Source organism: Fukomys damarensis, unplaced genomic scaffold (assembly GCF_012274545.1).
Source record: "Fukomys damarensis isolate Sample0158 unplaced genomic scaffold, DMR_v1.0_HiC HiC_scaffold_22, whole genome shotgun sequence".
Lineage (NCBI taxonomy): Eukaryota > Metazoa > Chordata > Mammalia > Rodentia > Bathyergidae > Fukomys > Fukomys damarensis.
This window is the reverse complement of record NW_022900934.1, coordinates 5,559,359-5,579,059: the sequence shown is the minus strand read 5'-3', so window position 1 is coordinate 5,579,059 and position 19,701 is coordinate 5,559,359. Positions and strand designations below refer to the sequence as shown.

Here is a 19,701-nt window from a genome sequence, read left to right as displayed (position 1 = left end):
GCGCGCGGGACTAACCGGCCCTCGGCCGAGCTGAGGGGACAGCGGGCTGACAGGTCCGAGCCGGGAACCATGCGGTGATTCGGGCTAACCTTGCCGTTTGTCGCCTCTGTCTTTCCTCCTCAAGTATCTGGCTTCTCAGACGCAGGTCGCCCCTCCGAGAAGTCTTCCCTGGCCGCTCTGCTGCTGAGAGGTATTCTCCCCTTTGTAGACGTCTCCCTTCGCCAGTCATTTCTTGTACACACTTCCCCCAGGCAGGTCTCAGTGGGGCGGTTACTGTGCCGGGGCCCGGCGTGCTTGTGGCCTCCGGAGAGGCCCCAGTGGAGCGAGCACACCGCTGGGGGAGAGCTTGGTTTTTTGTGTTTTTGTTTTGTTTTGTTTGAGACAGGGTCTCGCTGTCTAGTTTTGCCTGGCTTTGAACTCACTACGTAATCCAGGCTGGCCTCGAATTCAGCAATTCTCCTGCTTCAGCCTCCGGAGTGCTGGAATTACAGGCGTGCACCACCACGCCTGACAGAGCTTGTAAACAAGAAATCGCAGTGAAGAAACCAAGGGAGCGGGGGTGATGGGGAGTTGGATGTGTTAGGGAAGACTCACAGTTGACTTTCTAAAAATCCACGCCTGACAGCTCCATTAGAATACAACTAACAGAACATTAAATCCACCCAGGAAAAGTGCGTGTTTTGGTGAGTTTGGGAAATGGTATACATTTGCTGAAATGTCACCTCAGTGCCGCTTGAGAACATTTCCACCACCTCAGGAAGTTCTGAGAAAGCAGCTTTTGAACTGGGATGTGAAGATTGGGAGGGGGTGGAAGGCGGGCTGGAGTACAGGAAGGAGGGAGGCTGGGAAGGTGCTTGACGCTTCTCAGTGCCTGATGCGCAGCTGTGACCTGCACCACTTTGTTTAGCACATCCCTGACTTTTGCCTAGAATCCTGCAGTTCATCCCTCATGGCAGCCGGAAGGTTGGGGAAAGGGAGGGGACAGAAATGACCAAAAACCCATCATGAGCCAGGCATAATAGCAGTATACGCTTTTAATCCCTGCTACTCAGGAGGCTTAGGCAGGAGGATCACCCTATCTTGAAATTAAATTTGGGCTGCAGACATAGCTCAGTGGTAGAGCGTTTCCATAGCTCATGCAAGGTCTTAGGTTCAATCCTCAGTGCTGCAGAACCAAAAACCGATTGTGTCTCAGGCACTGTGTGCAAGACTCACTTAGTGCTCGTAACTCGGAAGTCCGTATTAGTGTCTCTTTTATAGGTGAGAAGATCAAAACTAAATAATGGATCCAGAGCCGTGTAGTAGCTGTTTTCTAGTCCCTGATTATAAAAGCCCTGTTCTTTGCTTGTTCCTTCATGCAGCCAATTGGTATTTTGAGCATATCTGCATGTTTGAGGGCAGAAATGTGGTTGGCAAGCGCCACAGCCTCTCACAGAGTAGATCTCTGAGATGTTAATGTGCTCAGAGGTCTTGCTCTGACCCCTTCTGTCTGCACTTTATTTTTCATGACGTTGAGGAGACTCACACGCCCCTCCAGAGTCCCTCACAGAGTCTCTGTCTTGTATTGCCTTGGTTAGCAAGTTCTGTATATCACTATTATTAGGCTCCTCTTGGAGAGTGACGTGGTAAACTTCTAAGTGAGGAAATTAGCTAGCCAGTAACATAATTCAAAATATGACATCAGTGTATGTGAGTCATTGGAGAATTAAACTTTCTCCTTGGAAGGAAAAAAAGGAAAGTTGTTTACTATGCCCAGTGTGTGCTAGACACAGTGGCACTTGCTACATAATGTGATGTGATTCTTAAGAGTGGTCTTAAAGAAGGTGCAGTATTTGTTTTCAGAGCAGGAAAACAAAGCCTGGTGAAATTAGGGTTCCAGCTCTGGTGAATGATAGAGGTTTTGTTCAAACGCTGGGTGTCCTGGTAGACTGTGATGCTCCCAGAAAAAAAAAGAAAAAAAATCCGGTGGGGCCAGGGATTTTGCTCAGTGGTTCTATTGACTGCCTCAAAAGTGCAAAGTCCTGAGTTCGATCCCCGGTACCAAAAAAAGATAAAAAGTCCAGTGGAAATTGTTGTCAAGTAAATGTCCACAACGCATTGCCAGACCTTTTGACACTCAAACAAGCCAGAGTGGATTCCTTTGTTAAAACTCCTCCCCAAATGAAATTGTGAGTCTCTTAGAACTGGTGGTTTTTCTAGCTAACTGCATGCAGAAATAAGAAAGTAAACTTTTACTTGAAGACCTTTTTTGCTGTTGTATTTCTGGTGTGCAGCTGAGCATCTCTAGCTATGTAAAGAATGACTGAATTTATCTCCTAGCTAGTGTCTAAAAGAATGCTCTGCTATAATATATCTGTGTTGGTTTATTAGTAGTGACTAATACATCGCACCAATATATTAGGGGAAGAAGACATGGAGAATGTGGGAATTCTCTTTTAATTTTTCTGTAAATGTGAACTGTTCTGAAATAGAAAGTTGCTTACTACAATTTTAGACCTGAAGAGAGAATCCTGTCATCCAGCTATTCAGGTTAGCTCTGTTCTGGGACTTAGTATCTCTTTTGCATCTCACTGCTATTTATTACTCAGGAAGGGAGCTGTCCATAACATTTTCCACTTTATTTTTAGAGCTAAAATGAGTCTGTTTGGAACTACCTCCGGTTTTGGAACTGGTGGGACCAGCATGTTTGGCAGCACAACCACAGATAATCATAACCCTATGAAGGTACCTTGTCAAGCTGCGTGGGGTTTGGAGGGTGAGCTCAGGCCAGAGTTTTTACAACGTGACAGGAGGAGAAGCAGAGATGGCTTGGAAGCAGCCTTTGGTGAGAAAGGTCTGAAATTTTGTTCAGCCGTACTTTCTCAAGCCTTGGAGCTCAGGAGTGCCAGTTTCCTGGACAGTGCCCGCTCCCCTGACTGGGTCTCCAGCATCACTGCAGATGCTTGTGAAAGTCCCCCAGGACTCTAGTCAGTGTTTCTGTGGTTGGGATAAGGGCAGGAGATAACTAGGACCAGCACCAAAGGCAGGAGTGAACTGGCGGCCGAAGACATGGCTTTGGGCCTTTCCTATAGAGTCTGCTTCTTGTCTGGCAGTGCTTGTACTTTGCCTGACTTTTACTCCTGTTCAAAGTAAGGAAAAGTCTGATTTCCCTTTTTGAGAGAAGGAAAGTCCATCATGACATGGTTAGTGAGAAAGAAAGCAGTTTTGACATTAATGATGTGTGCAGTTTAACATTGGTTTTTCCCTCCCCAGGATATTGAAGTTACATCTTCTCCTGATGACAGCATTGGGTGTCTATCATTCAGCCCCCCAACCTTGCCAGGGAACTTTCTTATTGCAGGATCATGGGCTAACGATGTAAGTGCTCCCTGAGTGTATCCTCTGTAAGCCGTACCTCTGTGTGGGCAGGGTTACCTTTCTGGTCAGCTCCATTCTGTGGCAAGTGAGTGAATCCAAGGTAAGGCTGAGTACATGGCCTTTTTCAAGAAGCCAATTTAGAGGCTGTGAGTCCTTCCAAGTGGAGGCATTCCAGTCATGCATGCTTAAAAGTCCTGCGCTAGGCTAGTATCTTGTAGCACATTCCCAAACCAAATTGCTCTTCTTTGAGAAGGAATATACCCATGGTGGTATACACAAATTTCCTTTCTTGGCATCCTGAAAATGTTCTTCGGGTGTTTGTTTAACTTTTTTGACTTTAGATAATCACACAAATCCTGAATGAACATTATAATTTTTCATTATGTACATAAAAATCAGTCATAGTGTACAGAAAAATTAGCACAGGATGTGAAGAGGTACGTCACCAAAAGTAAACTGCAACCATTTAGCCACCCACATACGCAGAAAGAGACAAATTTATGTGACCTTTTTCCACTTTATTTTAAATCAAATTAACAAAAGGTTGAAGTTTAAAAGAATAATATTGCCAGAAACTAAGCTTAAACCTTACCTGTATTTATTTATTTATTTATTTTTGTACCTGGGATTGAACTTGGAACCTTGTGCTTATGAGGCAAACAGCAGCACCACTGAGCTAAATTCCTGGCAAGATGTTTTGTTGTTGCTTTTGGTACTGGGGATCGAACTTAGGACCTTGCACTTGCGAGGCAGACCCAGCACCACTGAGCTAAATCCGCAGCAAAACCCTGCCTATATTGCTGGTAGGTATGTGAATTAGAACATTTTTTCTGGAGAGTAATTGGCAATGTTTATCAGATATTCTTAAGTTTAAGCCCCTTGACTCATTGATTCTCCTGGGAGAAATCTGATAAGCCACGCTACCTGCATTGGTCTTTATCATAGCTGAAGCACCAGGAACTTCCTCCTACCTCACGTGATCGGTCAGGGCTCTGTGGAATGATAGCCCAGGTTGTCTCTGCTCGGGGCGGCCTGGGCACAGATCTGCACTCGGCTCAGGCTGCCTCCTGGCCACTGCCTAGTGCCGCGAATGACTGGTAGTGACAGTGCAGGAGCTACAGCGTTCTAAAGCAATGGTGACTTATGATGGGAGACCACTTAAAAGTTTTCAGAAAAGATTTCAAACTGGCCTGCAGTGCGGAGGGAAAGGCTGAGGGGAGGACAGGGAGGAAAGAAGTCAAGGTTGAGCAACTTTGCTTTATATGTGGTTTCTGAAAAATTTCATTCGATTTGCTACGAAATGTTAGAAAAATGTTTAAAGGTGAATAGGATGATGGTACTAGTGAGAACAGCTGCGGTTACAAAGTAAAGATGCTGTATAAGTAGTCTTCTCAAGGAAATTTGGGGACACTGAAGGAAGATTAAAAGCACAAGGAACTTTGTTGGCCGTAGCTGTCTAGGGGGAGTTTAGAGTGATTTTTATGTTCTTATACTTAAAGAATCCCTTAAGTAAAATGTTTTCTTTAAGGATGGGGAAGTGATAAAAAATGAAAGCATTCAGAATAGAAACAAAAGTTCCCACTCCAGTCTTGGTCCTTTGAATAGTAACATACGAGGGGCAGCTTAGCACCGTGAATTGATTTCCTCTTGTTAACTCTTCCCGTTCTCACAGGTTCGCTGCTGGGAAGTTCAGGACAGTGGGCAGACCATCCCCAAGGCTCAGCAAATGCACACTGGGCCCGTGCTCGATGTCTGCTGGAGTGATGTACGCCTCCTTCCATTTCTAACGTTCTCTTCTACTTTTAAGTACTGTGTCACTTGGAATACTTAGTGACTTGAATGCAAGCTCAGGTTAAGTGCCTCTTTATCTGAAATGCTTAAGACCAAAAGTGTTTCAGATTTTGAAATTTTCAGATTTGGGCATGTTTTGCATATTTTACTGGTCGAATGTACCTAACTGGTTGAATGGTGAGTGACACTGAAAAAGTTTGGAGTATTGCCAAGTGTGGTGGTGCATACCTATAATCCTGGCACTCGGGAGGCTGAGGCAGGAGGATTGCCTCAAGTTCAAGGCCAGCCTGTGAACTACATACCAAAACCACAAAACCCTGTCTTAAAAAAAAAAAAAAAAAAAAAAAGTAGTTTGAAAGAGTTTAGTTTTTTGGCTTAAGGATACTTGACCTGTATAGAATGTATACATCTGCATTCTAGGAACTTTAAATTTTTTAATAAAAAATAGTTTATTAATAAAAAGTAGTTTACTGATGTTCTTAATATAAACTGTAGTAAGATCATCTCTCTGAAAGCTTTTCTTGTGTTGAAGAATTCCATGATTTTAGTGACATTTTAAACAGGATTATAAACTTACTGAAGCCTCTATCGTTAAATGCACCATGAGCTTTGTTGTTTTTTATTTATATTTATATTTTACTTGGTGATACTGGAGATGACCCTGGGATGTTGTCCCTGAGCTGTATCTCTCAATACTGTTTTTGGTTTTTATTTTGATGCAGGGTCTTGCTAAGTAGCCCAGACTGTAACCTCTCCACCTTAGCCTCCTAGTGTGCTGGAATTACAGATGTGCAACACTTTACCCAGATAGAGCTTCATTTTAAAATTGGAAATTTCACTATCAGAAAACCTCAGAGGGGAAAAAAACAAATGTATTTCTCTTCATCATACTTTGGTACTTGAGAGCTTTCGCTATCAGTGCTTGACTTTGATGTGAAAATTTTGTCCTGATAATTTCATTTGTTTGGTACTTGGAGAACAGGCAGGACCTCTTTGGTGTCAATAGCTGCATGACTTGCTGCCCTTTCTAGCCAAAACAGTACGTTTGGTGCCTGTCATTTTTGGTACTTACTGCATCTCCTAGAACCAATTTACAGAGTACTACTATATCAGACTTTTGAAGTTTTTTAAAATTATTTCTCCTCGCCAAATGCTGAATATCTGAGCTTTTTTTTTTTTTTTTTTTTTTTTTTTTTTTGGTGCTGGGGATCGAACTTGGGTCCTTGCACTTTTGTGAGGCAGGCAGCAGAACCACTGAGCTAAATCCCTGGCCCTGTTTTGGTTTTTCCAGAAAAGCTTGGTAATAAACAGAGAGACCATCAGGAAACTGGGTGAGGCACCTGTGGCAGCGGCCAGCTCATAGCAGAGCACCAGAGGGAGGATCCACACTTGCTCTTTCCTCCCTGTCTGCCTTCTGGCTGGGCCCAGCAGAAGCAAGAAACAGATGTACCACAGTACTAAGCTTCAAGGCCCTTCCAAGGCTTGGTACTTTTCTTTATCCAGTCAGATGTTAGTAGGTTATTTTTTAGCTAGATTTGACTTATGAGTGTTTATTAGGCATACAGTCCAATTGAACCTTTTTAGTGTATAGTTCTGTGTTTTGAGGAACACACAGAATCACATTCAAGATGTGGAACAGATCCATCAGCCCCAAAGTCGCTCCTGCCCTTTTGTAGTCAAATCTGCCTCACCTCCCAGTGCCTGGAAACCACTCCTCTGTTTTCTGTGAGTTTTGCTGTACAAGAATGTCATAAAGATGGGATCGGATCCTACATAGGATGGAAGCTTTTGAGACCAGCTTCTTTGACTTTGCATAATGCATTGAAGATCATCCTGGTGAGATGCATGTGTCAGTAGTTTGTCCTTGTGGCTGAGCAGTGCCGTGATAGGAGGCGTCACCGTGTGCTCAACCTTCTGTTAGTTGAATTGCTGTGTTGCCAAGGATTTGTCATATTGTCACCCATTTATTCACCTAATAGCCCTAGCAGTACGACTCACAGCTGTAAATTCATTAATGGAGGGAGAAGCAGATGTGAACTCTTTGAGGTGAAGAACTGGTAGCTTCAGATATTTTTATAGGGGTACAGGTAAGAAACTTTTGCACTCTGAAACCAGAATGGAAATGAGTAAACCAGGGTTTAGTAACTATGGCCGTGAGGCAAATTGGACCCATGGCCTATTTTTCTACCAAATGAAGTTTATTTATTTATTTATTTGTATTTTCTCTTTTCTTGGTACCGGGAATGGAACTCGGGATCATGCGCTTGCGAGGCACGCATAGCACCACTGAGCTACATCCCCGGCCCACTACAAAATAAAGTTTTATTGGAATGCGGCCACACATCTTAACCACAGGACATGTATGGCTGCTTTGAAGCTATAGTGACAGGGCCACTCTATGAGTTCTACATGTGACTGTTTTTAAAACCAATACAGACACTGCCTGTCCCTGCCCCTCCGCCTCCTGAGGCCCAGAGCAGCCTCCTTGGGCTGTGCCAGGGGGCCGCCCGCACTGCACATGAGCCAGAGCCTGGTGAGCTTGTGAGGATTCACTGCCACCGTGTGTTTGCTGCAGAGCCAGAGGAGGAGGGGAGAGGCCTGGAGGACACCCACGTAAACAAGTTGAAATCATTGCAGAAGGATAAAGTTCAATGGTTTATGATCTTCACACAATTTAGTGAAAAAATTGCAATAAGTTGTTTTTCTCAAAATGATTGGAAGTTAGATATTGCAAGAGATAATTTTTTTTCCAAAATTTTGAACTTTATATACGAGTGTAAAAGTATCGTCGGACAGGAAGAAGTTAAAATAACTACAATAGATAGAGATCCTCGAGATGAACATAAAGTTGGAATAGATGGTATACAGCAGTCCTGTGATGCCCTGGCACTTGATCCTGTAGTGTTTTCATCATTGCATGAAAGTTCAGAGTGGCGACACAGTGTGAGTTCTCCAAGGAGGAATTCATGGACTGCATGACAGAATTAGGATCCAGACGGAGGCCTGCCTTGCAAGCACAAGGACCCGAGTTCAATCCCCGGTACCAAAAAAAAAAATTAGGACCCAGAAATGGCCCTTGCCTACTGGAACTTAGTGCCCAACAGAAGCTTTAAATTCTTAGACTTAACAGAATAAATTTTTGTTGAAACATCATACAATCAATACCAAAAGATACTTGGAATCTTCTTTTAGACGTTGGTGCAGTGATACAGATGACACATCTGATTGATTGAGGAGCATGGCCTGTTCTCATTGTGACTTTGTGGAATTTGCAAGCTCTCAAATCGCTGGGACAAAAAGTACAACAGTGTAGCACTGAAAGAAACTTCTAAAATTCATATAGTCTGTACAATAAATACACTGGAAAATTGCACAATTTCTGCCGGCTGGACTGAAGATCAATCCTCACTATTCATACTGAGCGTTGAGACAGAACTTTAAGGATACATTTTGGGCCATGTCATATTTCATTCTGATGGTGGTTTGGGCTTTGTCTTCTACTCAGGGCTGCTCTAAATATAATCCCAATGTGGGTTTCATCTTAATATCTGTGGAACACCCTAGTTTATTATCCGATAAATCTTAGAAGCTTTATGGTGACTGTGTTGAGGTTTCCAGTCTTGCATAAAGTACAATGCTGTCTTCATCAGAAAACAGTTTGGTTAAACGTCATGAACATCACAGTTTCTAAAAACTTCTGAAATATATGCTTTGGGCTCATTGGAAGGGCTATGCTGATAGCCCTTCCAATGAGAGTGATATATTTAAACGTATGGAATCTGGAATGGTGATTTGGTTTGGAGGAATTTTTTTTTCCTGGAAAACCACATGTATTGTTGATGTAAGTTGAATATCTGATGAGAAAAATGTCAAAATAACAATCGTGAAAATTTTTTAGGGTAACTTGGTGCCTACTTGAAAAATGTATTGTGTTTTAGACCCTCAGTTTCAGAAGGGTTCCACAGAAATAGTCTGCACTCACCAATGTTCTTACGTAATGGTCCTATTGGGAGCTTTTATTTAGCGGATGCCTTTGTGGTGTTAGAGTCCACCCTTACCTACGTTTTGCACCACATAACTGGATTTCATTATGCTTTTGAAATGCTCATATGCCTATCAAATAAGTTAAATGATTTAATTCATTTTGAATGTTTTGAGTTGCTGTACAGTACAATGTCCTAAATTTAGGCATGGGATTTGTCTTTTTCTTTTGTTTTTTTTCCTTCCTTTTTGGTCATCATGCTATGGAACTCAAAAGAAAGTCTCTTTCTTTATGAAAGGATAGTATGAATTAAATTTTGGAAATGGTTGTGATGAGCCATGAAGTTCAGTGTCTCTCAGGTACTGCTCTTTCAGACAAGTAGTCCTCTTTTGATGACTTATTTTGTTGAAATTGCTTGACTGCTGATCACTGTGGTTGCCAGATATTTACTTCAGGAGCAAAGATTTTTCAAACAAGCGTATACTTGATGAAAGCACCAATCTGGCTTCTATTTTTGTAAATTACTTAGTCCCTTTACTATTTTTGTTTCACTCGCAGTAGCTCCATTTTCACATTAAAGCAGAATGCTGTCTTATATGGAATCCCCCTTTTTTGTTATGAGATCCGTGAACACCTTTCTTGCCTAAATTGCTCATTTTTGTTTACTTTTACTGTCCTGTGAAGAAGGGTTGATTGCTTTCTTAAACATTTCTGTAAGGAAAGTTTAAAAATGCTGAACTTCACATTTTGGATGATGATGGTCCTTACTAGGAACAGATTTTGCCTGGTGTATCCAGGTCCTCTCGGGCCTAGTACTGTTACCAGCAAAGGAATGCACTTCAGAATAGCAGTACAGTTTATGCAGATTCAGGAATGATTTCAAGAAACAGTGACTTACTAAGATGGCTATTTAGTTACAGAATTTGAAATTGTTGAGATATTTTATTAACGTTCCAGGCATAACTATTAATTCAAGAATGTCATTTTACCAAAAGAAAATTTGAAAATTTCTATTAAGGTTATTGGAATTAGTTATTAAAAGGAAAAAAAAAAGAAAAAAAGAAAACCAATACATAGTGACTGCGTATTTTCAAAGTTACATTAGTTGAGATAGACCAGTGATTATTAAACACTTAAACTGTGTTGAAATAAAAACATTTTAAAAGTGGTCTAAAGTTGCTTTTGAGAAAAAAGTACAATCGGGTGAGAGAGACTTAAATTTCATTATATAACTTCAAGTGATACTCATTTTTTTTTTTAATCCTCCAGATGTCTCTCAATCAAATATACAGCAAAAATGTTTTGTTTATGACTATATAGTTTGCAATACACTGGCTTTCACCTAATTAGAATAATAAAAGCTGCAGAACACATAGTTTGACTTAATGTAATGTGTGAATGCATATGTAGAGATTTAGTTTCCTTAGAATGCCAAATTTTCTCTTTTGCTTTAGGATGGAAGCAAAGTATTTACAGCATCGTGTGACAAAACTGCCAAAATGTGGGACCTCAACAGTAACCAAGCAATCCAGATCGCACAGGTGGCAAAGCTTTTTCCAAAAGAGCCAGGCAGGATGGGGCTTATGATCATTCTTTGATTGTAATAATTTTCTGCCATAGATAAAGTGCAGTTTGCCTATACCAAGTCACTTACGTGTGCCAGAACCCTCTTTGGGACAAAAATAACACCAGCTTTATAGCCACCCTGATTTTCATAGTATTTCACAGAGCATTTGTGCTAGGTCCTTTGCATGTGTATAGGTGGAATCAGATAAGTGTCACACGGGTGGATCTGGACATTCACGTTTGAATTCCAGCACTGTTGTGACTTTTCCTGGCTGGATTTGGTTGCTCCTCATTTAGCATGTGTGTGTTGAATTCTTGCCATGTGCCAGGCACTGTCATCAGGAGGTGGAGATACAGCAGTAAGGGGGACATTTCCTGCATGCCCACAGAGCTCTTGTAATCTACCCAATGACAGAGCCATTTTCACGGGGTGAGTGGTGAGGACGGAACCTACCACTGGAGGGCCTTGCTATTTGGGGACGTTCAGGGGCAGCTCTTGACACAGACCTCCAGAGCAGAGTTGTGTGCTCTTGAGATCACAGCGCTGAACTAGTGTACTGATCGTGGCATGTACTAGGAGCATTCCCTGACCTTGATTCGTGTCTCCTTGGTAAATAAAAATGGTACAGTTCTTCACTAGTTTTTAATATCCCCCAGGGAGGGGCTGACATACTAGTGAGTAAAAATCAAGTTAGTTTGTTAGAATGAAAGTAGGTGTGTATTCCTTTGTATTGAATATTTTTGGTCAAGAGGAAGCACTGAAATAGCTTTGATTTTTGTTGTTATGATCTCAGTACTTAAATTACTCACCCTCTTTTGAATTCTAAAGCCAAAACTCTAGCACACTGTTAACATTGATCTGTTTGTTTTTCTCTTGTGGAAAGCATGATGCTCCTGTTAAAACTATACATTGGATCAAAGCTCCAAACTACAGCTGTGTGATGACCGGAAGCTGGGATAAGACGCTGAAGGTAGGGTCCATGGTGTGGGAATTGTATGGCCTGATCACAGTGGACATTTTTTACCTTGAGTAGCCTGCAGCTCTAAATGGTCACTTTCTCTTCTCCTTTTCTGCTTTCAGTTTTGGGATACACGGTCATCAAATCCCATGATGGTCTTGCAGCTTCCAGAAAGGTGTTACTGTGCTGATGTGGTAAGGAGCGTGCATCATTTCCTTTAGAGTATAGAACAAGCCTTTCTTCAGGTAGTGGGCATTCCAAAACTCCTCCACAATATTAGATGGAATTCACTTTGGCCTAGTTGTCCTAGAGGGTCTGAGGACTGCATTTATTCCAGAATTACTAATTGCTGGGGGTTTTGATCACTTGTGTGCCCACGTGCAGCTGGCTACCTGTCATCCCTAGGGTAACACTGACCTTGTGGTGGTAGGAAAGCTTGTAGTAATTTGTGATGTGGTTCTTGTCTTTGGAACTGTCTAACTAGGACAGAAACTTAAGAACTTTCTCCATCTATTTAATCATGGTCTTATGGTTTTGTATCAGCTTTTCCAGTAGATCCACTGTGAGGAATTTATCCTTAGAAAGCAATGGGTGTGAGTGGCCTTGCTTGATACAATGAAGTGACCTACGGGCTTTCAGGGTTCAGGGGGCCCTGGGACCTGCAGTGTGTTCGCTAGAGGGAGCTCTGGACGCCGCTCTGCTGTTGGAAAAGTGAGAAATCTGCTGATGCTCATGTGATGCAATTCAAGCAAAGGGCATGAATTACACAAGTGTTTATATGCACAATGGTCAGAAAAGGACTGAAATAAAATGTACCATTGTGTTGGTCATTGTCATATATAGGTAATTCTATTTCTTTTCAGTTCCTCAGAATATTTTGTCGATATATATTATAGTTTAAAAAAAGATGAGTCTATTTTCAGGGTCCTACTTTCAAATACAATTTCTCTAGGTATTTATGAAACACGTTGCTGTCACTGAATTATTAAACTTCAAAAATTTTGTGAGTTAAAAAAATCTAATACGTGGTTAAAAGCCCATTCCGTTCACACCATGCATCTCTGTTGTCCTGCGGTCCCTAGATATATCCAATGGCAGTAGTGGCGACGGCGGAGAGGGGCCTGATTGTTTACCAGCTAGAGAACCAGCCTTCGGAGTTCCGGAGGATAGAGTCCCCGCTGAAGCACCAGGTGCGTCAGGCGGCCGCTGTACACCCGTGGTGCTCACACCTGAGGGAGAGCCGCCTTTCTCTGGGGACATTTAAGGAGACGACATGGTACTTAGAGTGGATGCCGCTGTCCCCGTGCTGCCGAGTGGTTGCACATCTGCCGGTTGGGTCCTTTGTAATTTGTCACTTCAGCCTTAACTCCACCTTCACCACACTTAAGTGGTTGTGAGGTTTTTCTCTTCAGTTTTCCATTTGCCACGAGACTGCTGAGCCTCCCTCATGCTGCTCAGAACACAGCTGACATCAGTCCCTCCTGTCCGGAGTCAGCCTGTGCAAATGTTTTCCTTCACAGGAGCCTGGCGCCATCAGTCGCCTCCTGCAGACCCAGTGGTCCTGCAGCTCCTTCGTGTTTCTCATAGAGGCCTCGGCCCAGCAGGGTCCACACCAGACTTGATTCTCTGCTTGTGCGGCCTATGCCTTTGCTCTTGTATCCAAGAAATCATTGCCAAGATCACTGCGAGAAGTGTTGACCTAAGCAGCTCAGGTCTAGTGTGGCGGGGGAGGGAGAGAAAAGAGCAGATTCCAGGTGCTTTCCAGATGGCAGAGAGGGAGGCCGGTGAGGGGAGAGGGAAAGACGGGAGCGGTGACTTGGGAGTGGCTCCTGGCTGCAGTGAGATACACACAGGAGGTGGGAGTCCCGGACAGGCACTGTGAGGAGGAGGCTAGGGGTGTAGGGAGTGCGTGGCTCTGGGGCAGTGGCCAGAGAACCCAGGGAGCAGGGAAACAACTGGGTGCAGAGCTGCAGAAAGGAGTCAGAACCTGTGCACTGGTGGAGTCATGCAAAATCCTGTGGCTGTTACAGGGAATAGTGTGGAGACTCCTGAAAACATTAAAAGTAAGACTACCACAGGATCTAGCAGTCTCCTGGGTATTTATCTTTTGTTTGTTGTTTGTTTAGGGGGTTTCTTTTGGAGACAGGGTCTTGCTACATAGTTCGGGTATGCTGGCCTTGAACTCTTGGCAATCCTCCTGCCTCTGCCTCCCAAGTGCTAGGATCACAGGTGTTCACCACCACTCCAACCTAGGTTTTTATCTTTAAAGGTCAAAATCCACATTTTGAAGAGAAAAGTGGACTTCTTTGTTAGTTTCAGTATTGTTCACTGAAATTAATGTGAAGAGGTAAATGCGTATACTAGAATACTATTCAGCCCTTAAAAAGGAAAACGCTGGCATTTTCAGCATCATGGATGACCTGGAGAACTTCACACAACGGGAGATGAGGCAGTCAGGAGGGAAGGCTTTGCATCCGTCTGTGTGTGGTATCTGCAGTGTCAATGCTGAGGTGAAGATGGCCGTCATCTGACTTGTGTGCAGCACGTCCTCCTTTACCAAATTCTTCCACCTCCCCAGTGGGACTGTCCGGGCAGACACTGCTTCCCAGCGGAGAAGCCGGAGCACAGACAGGGCGTGTGGGGCGGTGCTGGGAGCCTGCTCCGAGGTAGGGCCCGGCACAGTGCAGCTGTGCCTGGAGAACAGAAACGCTGCTGTGGTGCTTAAGTAACGCCTCTGGCTTTTCTAAGAACTGAAGATGGGCTGGCACTCACTTTTACATTAACCAGTCTTTGCATTGCAGTAATGCACTTCTCTCTTTTACTGCAGCATCGCTGTGTGGCTATTTTTAAAGACAAACAGAACAAGCCAACTGGCTTCGCCCTGGGGAGCATTGAGGGCAGAGTTGCTATTCACTACATCAACCCCCCAAATCCGTAAGTGCAGTTCCTCCAGCAGGGAGTTTCACCTGAGACCTTTTTTAGACAGGAAAACTTAGATGGACCTTTCTTTTTCAGTGCCAAAGATAATTTCACCTTTAAATGTCACCGATCCAATGGAACCAACACTTCAGCACCCCAGGACATCTATGCGGTGAGTTTATAGGAGCTTCGCTTTCGCTGGGGAGCTGGATGTGCAGACGATGGTGCTCGGGTGATTTGTGTTTTTGCTGGGGAAGAGACTGGCTTTGATCTTGGGTGTTTCGTTTTTGTTTTTGTGTTTCTGGAATGGGAGACTAAGACTTGGGGGCACTTGCCACCTTGTCTGTGAGGGCTGCTAGGCAGTTTCCATCCGGCAGAAGGAAGCCCCCGAGGCCTGGTTGTCGGCGTCACCGGCCGTACCCATACCTCACCCTCTGCGCATCAGGCGGGGTTTGCCGCTGGGCCAGCAGGCACCCAGAGCACGGCAGGGAGCACAGTGTGGTCACGGATTTGTTTCCTGGCTCCTGCGGGAGGCGGACGGAAATCATTGTCCCCACAGCCCACCTCTCACCACACAGGTAAATGGAATCGCCTTCCACCCTGTTCACGGCACCCTCGCGACTGTGGGCTCCGACGGCAGATTCAGCTTCTGGGACAAAGATGCCCGGACAAAGCTGAAAACGTCAGAGCAGCTGGACCAGCCGATATCCGCGTGCTGCTTCAATCACAATGGCAACATATTCGCCTATGCGTCGAGCTACGACTGGTCCAAGGTGCGCCCTGCCGTGGTGCTGTCTCGGGGTGGCACTGGGATGGGGTGGGAGTCTCAGCGGGAGATGGGAGGGTCCAAGCCTTCTGACGCCTCCCGAGTGACGCAGTGACGCCTGCCGCCCGCCCTGGGAAGGAGCTGCCCGCCGGCCTGCGCACGCTCATCTTCTGATGTTCGTTCTGGGGTCTCCGCTGTGTCCTGATTTTCATCTCTGGAGCCTGGTGTCCTCTGCCCTCCGCTGCACAGCTTCATAAAACTGCATTTTCATCTCAATCACATACAGAGCTCCTTATATTAAGAGCACTTAAAATATAAGCTGAAAATGAGGAAGCTCATTGCTTTGATGCTGCTTAAACATTAAGGTGATTCGTCCAAGCAGTGTTAATAGTGGGGGTTTTACATAAATCACAATTGAGTCGTTTTTTAAAAACACAACTTTATGAATTTTTCATTGTTAGCCAGGTGTGGCACACGCCCGCAGTCCCAGCACTTGGGAAGCTAGAGCAGGAGAGTCGCCGCCGCGAGTTCAAGGTCAGCCTGAACAGAGCGAGACCTTGTCTCAAAAGAATGATTCTGCATTATTTAGTTCATGCGGTTACCCCAGTGTGAGGTCCGGATTGCCTCTGACTAGTACTAGTTGCTCTGGGATGTAACCCTTCAGAAAAGTGCTTTGCACAGTATGATAAGCATCCGTGCTCGCCTCTGACCGTTAGTGGCTTGTAGAACTTCCTAAGTATGCCTGGTGGTGTGAGAACAGACGTGCTGTCGCAGGAGAGGTGATGCTGAGCTGCGCCCCACTGCTCCAGGCTCCTGTCTTGCCTCACTCCCTCGGCTCAGGCCTGACTGTGGCCCTGGCCTGCTCACATCCCATCCCCCGGGGGCTGCCCTCAAACCCAGGACTTTGTACAGGAGACTCAGGGACCACCTGGGACCTCTGCTTCCCTCCTGAGGGGCGGCCAGCGGGCCCCTGTGACGCGTCACGGCTCCGTCCCCTGTGAAACCACTTGGGGCCAGGGCAGGTGCCTGGTACTGACGCCATGGCAGCTGGAAGGGGCTCTTCTCAGAAGACAGTGTGGGACCGGCCCTCCCGGCAGGGCGCTGCAGGCCCTTCGCGGTGCTCCCAGGACTGGGCTGTCAACATTTGGCTTTTACTTCTCTTCACGATCTTTGTCTCTGTTGCTGCCAGGGATGATGTGCTTGGAGCCCGGAGTGTAAGAGTCATCATAGAAAAAGGGCCCCCAATTGCTAACTCACTGGTTAGGAATTTTAATTCACATGAAGCAAACATCCTGCTTTTTAATAATACGATCTCTGGGTTTTTTTCCTCTTTAGGGACATGAATTTTATAATCCTCAGAAGAAAAATTACATTTTCCTGCGTAATGCAGCTGAAGAGCTAAAGCCCAGGAATAAGAAGTAGCGGCCTGGCTGGTAGGGTGTCTGGAGTGCGCGACTCTCCACACTGCCTCATCTCTCTGAGGATTTTGGCTTTGGCCATGGACGGGAGGAAACAAACGATGTTATCTTTGATCAGCTGTCAGCCACCGTCCTTGGGCACTGGCCGACTCCATTCTGCTGCCTGCTGCGGTTTTCCTATGGTTCTAAGGAAACCGAAATTCCTACAGAAGTCGGACTCTGGCGGGCAGTGCCAGGAGTTGGCAGTTTCTGTATTGGAGAGCATTGGAAAACCGTCTGCGGGCCCTGACTATTTTGTAATAAAGTATTTTGAAAACTGCCTGGTGGCTCCCTCTGTTCTCTCCTGGTGCCCTGCTCCATAGTCCTGGAAATGGTTGTCCTGCTCAATGTTGGCTTTTAGATTGGGATTTTAGGTCCCTTTGGGAAATGCAGAAATCTACAAATGAAGGAATCCTGAGTTGTGATTCTGCCAAGGGAGATGTCTTGGCCCCTCCGCGCTTTGGCAGGCAGAGCTGGAGTGTTTTTCTTTTGTTTCCTTCATCCCCAGTGGAGCATCCCCCGTGCTTCCCAGCCCTGCTGGCCTATTTCCTCGTCCCAGAAGTGGGGACTGTTCCTCTCGCTGAGTGACAGATGGGCCTCTTGTGGGCTCCCTCATGGGCCCACGTGGGCGGTGATCACGTGCCCTTCACTTGAGCCCAGGCCTCCCACGTGGGACTTGCTCTTGACCCCCAACCCCCAGAGTTGTCCTTTTGGATGTGTCCTTTCCTTCGTGTGAGTTAAAATTCCTGACCTGTGAGTATCCAAGATGAAACTCAACTTGGTGTTTGAAGTTTGGGTCTATTGTCATTTTACCCTGTGACCCCAAATGCTTCACATGCCTATTGTTTGGGGCTGGTTTGTAAACTCTAACTTGGTGAATGTGAAAATCTGCTATCAGTAATATTGTAAGATGTTTGCCTACATAAAAGTGATGAAAATAAAATCTGCTGCTAGCTGCACCACCTGCACTCGTGGTTTACATTCTTTGGCAGAGCCTGTGAATTCAGGCCCACTAACTCTTGGCCGCTGTTTTTCAGCCTGACCATTTAGTTTTTTAAGATAAAGGCAGGTGCACTAGAAAAATCTAAACTTTCTTACAGCCCATTTCCCCTTCCATGAATCAGCCTGTGTGTATGGGAAGATCTGGAACTAGAAAAGATCCCAAGTTGAAAGGCTCAAGCTTGACCATCTCTGAGCCCAGAACGTACTTGTTGGCTTCAGCTTGGCCTGAGTTTCATTCTTGCAGGGTGGCTGTGTTTGGAAGGACAGAACGAGCCTGTCTTTGGCCTTATTAGAGGATTGGATGTGTGCGCCCGTCGCCAAGGGAAGTTTCTGTGGTGGATGAGTTAAAGAAATTTGCGTACGTCTGGGCTTGGGCTGCCAGAGACCGGGGTGTGAGCGCCGTGGCTGAGTGCCTGGCCTGGCGGGGCGCTGCGGGTTTGTGGGTGCTGAGCCAGGAAGGACTCGGTGAATCACCGAACTTCCTGAGGTGCAGTCTTCAAGGAAGCTCACCCCTCTGAGGGGGCTGGGCTGTGCTCATGCGGTGGGCATTCAGCAAGTACGGTCACTTGGAGGCATCTTCCGTTTCAGAAGAGGACCAGGGCAGCCGTGACCCTTCCGTGTCTGGCCAGGCTTTGCCACTATACCCTGTTAAAAACAGCTGCTGTCCTTGAGAGGAGGATATGAACCACGCAGGAGACAAACGAGGATCTTCCAACAGTTTGCAAAACATACAGCGAGCGTGCGTCCTACTTAGGTCGCAGCCCACGGCCTTGCACACGACGTGTGCTTAGTCTTCCCGTTTGCCTTTGCCAGGCCTTCCTGCTACTGCTGCTTGTAACCCGAGTCCTTGGTTACGCACTGTGGGCACCCGGCTGGGCGCTGGCAGCACATGGGAAGATGCCGCCTCAAAGAGGTGTCGGCAGGGATTAGGAAGGCGCCTGTCTGCACGGCTGTCCTTTGGTCTGACCCTGTGTTCGGTCCTCAGTACCAAGAAATACTGGCACGGTGAAGCACCGAGGGTGAAACACGCAGTGACACAACGAAGGGAAAACACGGCTTCTTTAAGACACAGACAACGCTGGGAAGCTCTTCGGGGGACGGGGTGTGTTGGCTGCCTGACCGGCCCGCGTTCCATTTCGGTGGTGACGCGGGAAATACTTTCTCCCTCGGTCACACCCCGAGTCCACTGGAGGGGCTCCGTAAAAAGCGCGCTCACACGCCCCCAAACATGGGGTTGTCCAAGCCGGAGCCTTCCCAAAGGAGCCGGGACCCACTGGGAAATCGGGAAGTGAATGTAGTTCTTGCAACTGGCATCGTGAAAGGTGGAGCCACGAAGAGTACGAACTCCACTCCGGTGCGCCGTGCGAACAGTGCTGTGCTTGTGACGGACGTGTCCGTGCGATGTTTCATACCGAGGGATGCGGCGGCTCTGTCCTTGTCACCTCCGCTGGCCCGGGGTGCTTTCAACCTCTTCCAGCCTCAGTGGCCTCGTCTGTAAAATGGGACACAGAGCGACTCTCAGGAAGCACTGGCGTGAGCAGAGTTAACGCCTCTCCAGGGGAAGGGACCTCCGCTTTCAGGTGAGGCTGCGCTGTGAGTTCGATAGGGCCACAAGATGGCGCCTGACACCGCCTCTCCAGGGGAAGGGACCTCCGCTTTCAGGTGAGGCTGCGCTGTGAGTCTTCGATCGGGCCACAAGATGGCGCCAGTGACACCGCCCCCCCCCCCATGCCTAGGTCCTTAGCCTTTTAATTTCCGGCTAGAGTTTATGGAAAGAAATGAAGATCATCCCAGCTATTCAGGAGGCTGAGGCAGGAGGATTGCAAGTGAGAAGCCACCTGGAGCAACTTAGCCAGACCCTGTCTTAAAAAAAAAAAAGTGGCTATTACTAAACTGGGTACT

The 19,701-nt window shown here is 46.0% G+C and overlaps 1 protein-coding gene and 1 pseudogene across 3 annotated transcripts; both read left to right on the top strand.

The window, feature by feature from the left end:
* Rae1 (ribonucleic acid export 1) lies at window positions 1-17,710 on the top strand. 3 transcript variants are annotated; one of them, XM_010628803.3, is made up of 13 exons: window positions 2-190; window positions 626-683; window positions 2,628-2,724; window positions 3,253-3,357; window positions 5,030-5,122; window positions 10,585-10,671; window positions 11,581-11,667; window positions 11,778-11,849; window positions 12,738-12,845; window positions 14,483-14,589; window positions 14,671-14,746; window positions 15,153-15,347; window positions 16,676-17,710. In XM_010628803.3, exons 3-13 carry the CDS (start codon window positions 2,635-2,637, stop codon window positions 16,760-16,762), a joined length of 1,107 nt encoding a protein of 368 aa, XP_010627105.1. In that variant the 5' UTR covers window positions 2-190; window positions 626-683; window positions 2,628-2,634; the 3' UTR covers window positions 16,763-17,710. The 3 variants fall into 3 exon arrangements, with proteins under 3 accessions (XP_010627106.1, XP_010627105.1, XP_010627104.1); XM_010628804.3 differs by lacking the exon at window positions 626-683 and having other exon boundaries at window positions 1-190; window positions 15,134-15,347; window positions 16,676-16,761; XM_010628802.3 differs by lacking the exon at window positions 626-683 and having other exon boundaries at window positions 3-190; window positions 16,676-17,709.
* On the top strand, window positions 6,376-10,090 carry LOC117287230 (annotated as a pseudogene).
* Window positions 17,711-19,701: the final 1,991 nt, after the last annotated feature.